Source organism: Cryptosporidium hominis (genome assembly GCF_000006425.1).
Source record: "Cryptosporidium hominis TU502 chromosome 8 CHRO018017, whole genome shotgun sequence".
Taxonomy (NCBI): domain Eukaryota; phylum Apicomplexa; class Conoidasida; order Eucoccidiorida; family Cryptosporidiidae; genus Cryptosporidium; species Cryptosporidium hominis.
In genome coordinates this window covers 1-9,619 of record NW_667186.1, presented here as the reverse complement: position 1 = coordinate 9,619, position 9,619 = coordinate 1, and the positions used below count along the sequence as shown (strand labels likewise).

At 31.8% G+C, this 9,619-nt stretch overlaps 5 protein-coding genes across 5 annotated transcripts; 2 read left to right on the top strand and 3 right to left on the bottom strand.

Moving 5' to 3' along the window:
- Positions 1–3,208, bottom strand: Chro.80054 (hypothetical protein; the record flags this gene model as incomplete). Its single annotated transcript, XM_661037.1, has 1 exon — positions 1–3,208. A coding segment is annotated over one exon (3,208 nt), but the record flags the coding sequence as incomplete, so codon positions are not given.
- Positions 3,209–3,788: 580 nt separating this feature from the next.
- On the bottom strand, positions 3,789–4,568 carry Chro.80055 (60S ribosomal protein L7A). Its single annotated transcript, XM_661036.1, has 1 exon — positions 3,789–4,568. One exon carries the CDS (start codon positions 4,566–4,568, stop codon positions 3,789–3,791), a length of 780 nt encoding a protein of 259 aa, XP_666128.1.
- A 900-nt stretch (positions 4,569–5,468) lies between these two features.
- Positions 5,469–6,404, top strand: Chro.80056 (ribosomal protein L5A). The annotated part of the gene is made up of 1 exon (XM_661035.1): positions 5,469–6,404. The coding sequence occupies one exon, from the start codon at positions 5,469–5,471 to the stop codon at positions 6,402–6,404; it is 936 nt and encodes a 311-aa protein (XP_666127.1).
- Positions 6,405–7,019: 615 nt separating this feature from the next.
- Chro.80057 (DNAJ-like protein) lies at positions 7,020–7,898 on the top strand. Its single annotated transcript, XM_661034.1, has 1 exon — positions 7,020–7,898. One exon carries the CDS (start codon positions 7,020–7,022, stop codon positions 7,896–7,898), a length of 879 nt encoding a protein of 292 aa, XP_666126.1.
- Positions 7,899–7,946: 48 nt separating this feature from the next.
- Chro.80059 (cleavage and polyadenylation specifity factor protein) lies at positions 7,947–9,401 on the bottom strand. Its single annotated transcript, XM_661033.1, has 1 exon — positions 7,947–9,401. One exon carries the CDS (start codon positions 9,399–9,401, stop codon positions 7,947–7,949), a length of 1,455 nt encoding a protein of 484 aa, XP_666125.1.
- Positions 9,402–9,619: the final 218 nt, after the last annotated feature.

Genomic DNA, 9,619 nt, shown 5'->3' with positions numbered 1-9,619 from the left:
TATTATTCTGACTCTTAACCATCCTTAACACAGAGTCCTGCCCAGCAGATGGAACTTTAAGTAACATCTTTCCAATCTTTTTGTTTATATAAGTATCTCCTGAGTTATTAGATATATTTTCTTCCGTTAATTTCCCTGTTTTAGATACTAATCCTTGCAAAGAAGTTTTCATTATATGCAATTTGTACTTGAGCTTTGACTCTTTTTTTGTGTATTCTTCCCACTCCTTTTCGAATGACGAGGTCCCTTCTGATCCTTTGTTATTCATAATTGGCATTGAACACCTGTGAAGCATAATTTGTCTCTTTAGCTCTTTAAACTCTTCGAATAAAGTCAATATATCTGTATAGTCGTTCTCATCATCCTTCAGCTCGTCAAAATAATTGCTTTTCAAATTCCCATTTTCTTGGCAATGAGTTTCGTTNTGTGGATTTAAATCATAATCCATATTCTCGCCTTTATCCTTTTCTTCTTTATTCTCTTCCTTTGCTTCATCCCTTTCTTTTTCCTTTTGTTTCTCTTCTCTCTTCCTTTCCCTTTCCAGAATCCTGAATGCGATTTGATCTAATGAATTCTTTGAGCGAATTTGGCCCAACATAATCTTTTGTGAATAATTTGATTTCAATATTCTATTTGGATCTTCCTTTGCTATTTTCTCGTTCCACCTATTCATTTCTAACTCATATAACTTATTGCTCATTAATCTGATTAACCGTCTTAAATATACTGGTTCCAACACATCCAACTCACTATATGCCTTTATCTTTGGAATATTGTGCAAATTCTCCAAATCACGTCTCAAATTATCAGAATCAATTTTCATTTGCCTAACAGTATCTTCATATTTCTTTACACGTTCTCGACTCATTCTCATCTCAAGCTCCTGCTCTTCTATTCTATGCATAAGTAGCTGCTTATGATCATGAAGTTTCTTATATTCATCCTGCATTGCTTCAAATGAAGAATATGCTACCTCTTTTTCGGTTAACTCTTTTTTTAAAGACTGAATCTTCTCATTCAACAATTTGATTGAATTTTCATATCTTGCCTTCTTTGGACTATCCGAATTAACTGTATTAATCAATTTTGAATCAACAATCTCTACCATTCCAACTGGCCCTGAATCCATATCGACTAAATCTAGCCCTCGAGCTTCAACTGAATCCTCTGTAACTCCTCTCCCTTCTTTGTTTTGGCCTATTATTGAGTTAGTTCTATTCTTATCATTCGCATCTCCATCCAATTCAATTTGGTCATCCATGCTCAATATCAATTTTTGTAATTTGTTTGAAATAATGATTTCAGGAAGGGAGTCCATACTAACAGTAGTTTTAGAATTTTCTATTTCCAATTCCATGTGAATAGGATTCAAAAATTCATCTAAATTTGCATCAATTTCTTGAATCGATTTAAATAACTTATCCAGAGATTCTGTTATATTGACTCCATGATTTTCCCCTGGATTATGTATTGTTTCATAAATTTCATTTTGTTTAATTATCATTTCTTCAAAAGATGTCTTAAGTGTTTCACTTTTACTTTGGTCAAGTATTCTAATCCAATATAATCCATTCCATAAATATAGCCTATCATCAATTGGATAATGGATCCCATTCAAACTCAAGTTTCCACATTTCGAGTAAAATTTTTCTGATATTTCTAGCGACTTTTTATATATTTCATCCAAATTTTTTTCTTGTACTGATTTTATATTTAATCTTAGCAGAATTGATAGTGAAATATTAATATTCATTATTGCGTCCACACAGCACACTGGCAATAATTCAATACCGGCGTTTTTATTGTCAATATTTTCATGTGGACATGCATTCACGATTTTTGCATGTAGGAGATTTTTAAATTCTTTAATTTCTTCATAAGTAATATTTTGATTTAAATTATCATTCAAGGTATCTTGGGATATATTATCAGCCCATTTTAAAATTGCTTTTATTTCAGGAAGAGATGGGAGTTGAGCAATTTGAAAGTTTTGTAGGCCGGATTCATCTTTATTTAATGATTCTGTAGATGACTTGTACTTGGAAAAATCTCTTATGCTCATTATGAATGAACCTAAATCTAAGATTAGGAAGCCTATTTCAATTGTGAGATTACAAACCCATTGTATAATTCCCGTAATTTCTCCTCCATTTGTCATATTAGGTATGTCATGAATCTGTAAATACCTTAGAGCTTTATATTGGAAATACTGTAAAAGTATATTGAACTTGCAGAACAAGTCGTATAAGCCTAAAATTCTGTTAATATAGTCAGAGTAAGCAGAGCATGCATCTGAAGCTGAAACATTCTTGTTTAGTAGCAAATCATTTAAAAAGTTACTATTTATTTCACTTTCTTGTCCTTTTAAGTTAAAAGATAGCTCCAAAAGCTCACATTTTCTTTGGAGTGATTTTTCTTGGCAGTTACTCCAAATGATACCAAATTCATATTCCAAAGGATTCATAATTTCCTTATTCGAATCGTCACTCAAGCTGCTTTTTTTATTAATTTGGTTCAATATTCCGTTTTGTCTTCCAATATTGTTGTACAAAAACCTTCCTCTAAAGTTATCCACAATTAAAGCTAAGTGGCGAATTAGTGATTGCTGATTATCTATTTTACTAGTGTAGTTTGATATCTTCTTTTGGGTATTTTCGGAAATTGTTTTCAATGCTGTTATGTACTTTTTGTTATCTTCTTCTAATTTCCGTATTCTATTGTTTAATTCAACCTCTATTTTCTTTGACTGCTTCAAGAGCTGCTGATCTATCTGAATTAATTCTTCATATGAAGTTAGCTTACTATTATTCTCTCTATTTACAATTTCTTGCTTCTTTGTCTTTTCAAAGAATTTGTCCATTTCCTCCTTCATATTATCTATTGATTTATTTTTCTTAGAAATCTGATCTACTAACAATTTTACATATCCTTTCCACTTTGCATTGCTTTCCAAAACCTTCTCATTTATCTTTTTTATTTCCTCATCCTTAACTTGCACCATTTGCATACTGTAATTTATGGCACCATCCATATCATCTATCAACTTTTTAAAATCATCAATCATAGTTTCATCTTTATTCCCTTCTTTTAATTGCTTATTTTCTGTTTCCAGCTCTTTAATTCTCGCCAAGAGTTTGTTTTTCTCATCATTCTCATCTTCCAATGTTTTCCCAATATGGGAATTTGGATCCTCTTCATTAATACTCATATCTTTGAACTTTTTTTTTTAAAATCCTCTTTCTATATTTTAGTTAAGCCTTTCCATTAACACACGTCTAAATGAGCATTTCTTTCTTTCTAAATTATTCTTAGTAATTATTATTATCGCAAAATTTACCTTTCTATGTTAATTTAGTGTATTAATTTCCAATTAATCTGTGGGAACCATTTACATGCACAGACCCGCCACATAATTGGCGGTAAACATATGAGATGGCCAACTCCGGAATTGGCGCCTATATGTCGGTACCATGGCAAAGCAAGGTTGACGAGTGCATGCAATATTAAAGACAGTAATTGCAACAAAAGCAACAGAAAAAATGAACAAAGGATAGAAACTAATAATTAAAGTGGATAATAATAATAATAACAATGACAATTATATTATTTAAAAGTTTCAAATGATACATAATGCTATCGCGTAAATTCCAGATAGAGATTTCAATCGTCCTCTTGTTGAGAATAAGTCAGAAAAATACATTGACAGCTCTCCGTCTTCATTTTTTTTTTTTATCATTCAACCTTGTCAAAATTATTTGTTTTATTATAAAATTTCAGCCCAAATTAAATTAGGCAACAAGACCAACCTTCTTTGCCTGTTCCATAGCAAGGATTTTCTCTCTTCTCTTGATAACATGTTGTGCCTTAACACCCATGATTCCACCTCCCCATTTTCTTCTCAATTCAACATTATCGTTATACTGAGCTCTAAAGTTGTTGCAGAGTAAGTCGAATTCGGCTTGATCTTCCTTTCTAACACCCTCAATTGCTACAACAGCAGCAGTCTTCTTACCAATTAATTTTCCAAGTCTGGCCTTTCCACCAATAATACAGAAGGCAACATCCTTTCTTCTGCATAAAGCTGGGAGGAAACATACAATTTCAATTGGATCAACATCAGAAGCAATTACTACAAGCTTAGCCTTCTTCATTTCAACGAGGTCTGTTACATGGTTTACACCATACTTGAGGAATAATGGCTTCTTGCTCTCAGTTGTTTCACCAGCTGCTGCCTTCTTAGCTTCTTCCTGGAGTCTGGCCTTCTTTTCAGCACGAGTCTCCGGCTTGTATTTACCCATTAGACGGAGTAACTGGGAGGATTGGTTCTTATCCAAAGTGCAAGTGAATTGGTTCAAAGTTGGTGGAACCTTTAAGCGTCTCATCAAAGTACTCTTTTGACGTTGTAATAAAATGTAACGTGGATAACGTACATAACGAGTTAAATCAGTCTTAGGACGGATATCACCTCCAAGTCTAAAGTTTCTTGAGGTCTTTTCGATCAAAGGATGACGAACCTTCTGAGTACTTGTGTTTTTCTTGTTTTGTCCTGATTTGTTTGATGCTACCATCTTTACTAATTCTTATTTCTTCTAAATATCGTTAAATTCCTGATACCTTTCCAGTTAATAAGTTTCTTGAAGATATAAAAAAAATGTTCTCCAGTAAAGCTATTTTCAACTCTTAAAAAAACAGCAACTTCTTGTTTCTTCTTCTTCGACCTTAATTTAATAACCTTTTACAATTAATATTCAGATTATTACACCGCCTATTTAATTTACTTAGTCCAAGGTATGTTGTTTTGTATATAATTTATATATAAAAGAGACGCCAAATACTAAAAATTAATATATAACTATTTAAAATGTTTTTGAGACGTTTAATAAATTTATGGTTAATTTTATTTTTCAATTATATTTTTTAAATTGTTAACCTAAAAATATAAATATATATTTATTAATTCATTCATTAATTTATATATAAAATATAAATAAAATTATTTTTGACCTTAACTTTTTTAATATACCGGCAAAAAAATGTCGTCTCGTCTCCCAATTATATTATACATGTCTCAATTAGAAAAAAAATTATAAATTAACTTGATTACAAGTATAAATTCCATTGAGACAGAAGTTTGTTTAAAATATTTATTGACAATATAATTATTAATTAATTTAAGCTTGAATAAATTTTGAAGTATTTTTTAGTTAAAATTAAAATATACAATATATTAATTAATTACCAATTACAGTATTAATATTTGGCGGCAAACTGATTAATTACTTAAACAATATTAATAATCAATAAATAGTAATTAAAGATTAAATTTGACTATTGTAAGTGTAACTATTAATAATAAGTTTTCCACAAATAATTAAAAAAAGCAAAAGCTGAAAAAACAAAAAGATCTTTATTTTGGTTTTTAAGGCAAAAAGCATTAGGCATTTTTATTAGTATCTTATATTAAAAATATGGCTTTTGTTAAGGTTTTGAAGAATAAGGCATACTTTAGCCGTTACCAGGTTAAACCACGTAGACGACGTGAAGGTAAGACTGATTATCAAGCTCGTCGTGCTATGATTTCTCAGGACAAGACAAAGTACAACTCACCAAAGTACCGTTTTGTTGTAAGATTGACCAATACAAAAGTAATATGCCAAATTATCTATGCCACAATTGAGGGAGACAGAGTGATTTGCTCAGCAGATTCTACAGAATTACCAAGATATGGCGTCCCAGTCGGTTTAGCAAACTTTTCAGCAGCATACTGCACTGGTCTTTTATGTGCCAGACGTGTATTGAAACAACTCAATATGGATAAAATCTTCACTGGAGTTGGTGAGATTACTGGAGATGACTACCACGTAGAGGAAGAGGCTGAAGATAGAAGACCATTCAAATGCATTTTAGATGTTGGTCTCACTAGAACAACAAGTGGAAACCGTGTCTTTGCTGCCATGAAGGGTGCTACTGATGGTGGAATCTATATACCACATTCCCCAAACAGATTCCCAGGATTCACCAAAGGTGAGAATGGTGCTGAAGACTCGTTCGATGCTGAAGTACTCAAGGATCGTATTCTTGGAAAGCACATTTCCAACTATATGTCTGAGATGCAGGAAGATGATCCAGAGAAGTACAAGGCTCACTTCTCTCAGTACATTAAGGCTGGTATCACTGCTGACAAACTCGCCGATATGTACAAGAACGCCGTCAAGGCAATTCATGCTGACCCATCTCGTCAGAAGAAGCCAGCAAGAAAGGTAACCAAGACTCGTGTTGGAAACACTATTAAGACCGAGAAGTCCCAATACGTTAGACATGTTAAGCTAACTAACCAACAGAGAAAGGAAAGAGTCCAGAAGAAGATCGAACTTGTTGCTCAGTTGGCTGCTCAGGAAGAGTAAATTTTGTAGAGGTATCATATAATAATGATGTTGCATCTATAGTGATAGTAACCCTTATTTAACACGTAACTTTCTTCTTTTCAGTACATTCTTCCTTTTTTCATTGTATTGCGCTATTGCTTATGATTGACGTGCATTCTGACCTTGTATACGCTTTTTCCTTACTTGTATTTAATTCTCGCTTGATTTGTTCATTTCGCTTTGTTCTCAGCTCTAGTTTTGAATCTCAATTGAATTTATAATAAATATTGCTGATTATATTTGCTTGTTCTAATTCCTAATTAAGCTATAATTCTAACTTTTAACATTTTTTTCTTTTTTAATTAAACAATAATCACCCAAAAACTCTATATTACATGTGGATAAATACCGGTATTACTATTAATTATTTTCGTCCACATTTTTTTAATGCATGTGCATGTTTTACCCGCCTAAATGAAGGTTAAAAATTAAAATACCGGTAGTACGTCAAAATATAGTAAAAAAAATTCAAGTTGGAAAGGAAAAAAAAAGAAACTAGGGGTAAAATAAGGAGCATCAAAACTTCCTCAGTCAAATAATGGAGCTGAGTGATTATATTTTGTACGTGAGTTACAAGAGAGGAAATCAGTGAAGATGGAGGGGAGTGAAGGTAGTGAGAATGAAACTGTCGAGTTTGATCCAAAAAGTTACGAAGAAAAATCAAGAGATCAAAAGACAAAGAATACTCAGAGCGAAGATGACCTTTTTGATTTGTTTATGAAGGAGGTTAATGAAACAAATAGTAAAAGCACAAACCAAGGAAAAAACATTGGCAGAAATAATCATTCAAAAAGGGTCAAAATATCAAAGTTATTAATTGAAGGAAAAATAAAGGAAGCCATCAGTAGCTCATATGGCAATGATGAATTAACTATAGGAACCTCAGAAGAAGAAATCCTACGTCTAACTTCACGCGTGTTTGCCAATGCATATGAAGTTATAGGGATACCAGTCGATTCTGATGACTCTGTGATTGGTAAAAAGTATAGAAAGCTCTCATTATTGATCCACCCTGATAAGACAAGTCATGAAAAGGCTAGAGAAGCGTTTGAAATACTTAATAAGGCATATGAAGAGCTTCAAAAGGCTGAAAATCGTGTCAAATACAAGGAGGTCTGGAAACGTGCTGAGGAATTAGTTAAGAAAGAAAACAAGAAAAATAAGCTCTTCAAAAAGGATCAACAAGATCAGGAAACCTATAAAAAGGAGTTTAACAAACAGGTTATAGAAATGTGCGAGAAGCTTTTAAATGATTTACAGGAGCGAAAGGAGTATAGCGAAAAGTGTCTCTTAGCAAATCATAGATTTGAACAAGAATTATATAGACAAAAATTGCAGGAAGAAAAAGAAAGGTGTGTTCAAAGACAAAAATGGAATGAAAAGTTTGAGGAAAGAGCTCAAGGTTGGAGATCATATAAACAAAATAACTCTAAATTATTCAACAATAAATCTAGCTTTGATAATGATGATTAGATTATTGAAACATATCAATTATAAGCCAGTTTTAGCAAACTATGTGAATTATAGCAACTGGATTGGTAAGATAGAATCTTCAATATTCTGTATTAAGTTGCAGATCTTTTCTCTAATTTCTTTATTATCATTAGGTTCTGTTAAAATTATTCTTTCTTTATAAAGTATATTAACTATAACACTTCTTTTATTATCTCTGGTATCTTTTACTGAAAAATAAAAGTTTGGAAAGTTGTCTTTTTTACTATATTCATCAATTTCAAGATTCTTATCCTTAATTTGAGCTTCTATTTGAGGATAAATACCATCTGTACATAATCCATAGTTATTTTCTATAGATGATCTTAAAGTATTATATATTTCAATGTCTGCTAAGTTATTTTCATCCTGTTTATTTTCTGATAGAAAAGCAATATAATCCAGAATCATGAATGAAAGAGTATCTACTACCAAATCACATAATTGTGAAGAATTCCATTGAATTATTAGCTCATGATCACCAAGATCATGTCCATCCTGTCCAATTTCTTTTATTATAAATATTACAATACTATTTTCATATAGATAAATCATTTCATTATTTAATATAACATCATCAAAAGATTTCTCAATTTCTTTCTCCAATTTGTTTAGATCCATTACAAAATTCTTTGGTAATGGTATTCTCATTGTTTGTTTAATACAAGACTTTTTCACATCAATGATTTCTGATACATCTTGTGGTTTCATTAATAATGTTGGTTCAAAAGGACGCATAATCAATAAAGTTTCCTCAATATCAATTTTAGAACTTTCTCTTCTTATTTTTTTAATACCATTATTACTATTCATATCAATTTGATTATCTTTCTCTCCTTTAACAAACAATTGCTTCTCATTTTCTTCTTTTTCTATCAAATTCTTGATTTCATTGGTAATGCTTCCAATTGCATGTATTGCTTGTTGTGTAGGGAAAGTTAGTCCTACTTTTTGAAGGATTTCAGGAGCAAAAACAGCCAAAGATGGAGATAATTCTTTTAGCTTATCTTTAAGCTTCTTGCATTCTCCTCTTTCTCCATGAACAAGAATAACATTTGGGACTTTTAAACTATTTATAAACTCTTGGGTCTGAGTAAAATCAGAGTGTGCTGAAAACGATATTTGGTCAAATTTAGCTCTCATTGGGATAACTTTTTCTCCAAGTTGAATCATTTCAGGCTCCTTACGAAGTTCATAAGCTGGTGTGCCTCTAACTGCATATCCCGTTAATATGATTCCATTTCTCTTATCCGGGGCCCAAATTTCAAAAATATCACGGGATGTACCATTTTGAAGCATACCTGGAGCTGCCATTACTACACAAGGACCTGGATTATAGATAATATCTTTAATTTCATTAAGTGAATTGACTGTTTTAATATAATTGAATTGAAAAGGATTAATGCCTAAATCTGCTTGTCTTCTAACAGACTCTCCACACTGGTTGATATACGTCTCAAAGACTCTCATACATTTAATTGACATAGGGGATGCATATATAATTGGAACATTTTGAATTGATGGAGTTCTCGACCAGTGTTCTTCTAGAATTAAAAGAAGTTCTTGAGCTCTGCCAATGGCAAATACTGGAAGCAAACATTTTCCTTTTCTTGTGATAATTGACTGAACTCCACCAAGAAACCTTTTTTCTCTATCAATTCGTGGTTCATGTATTCTTGTCCCATATGTAGATTCGCAAATCA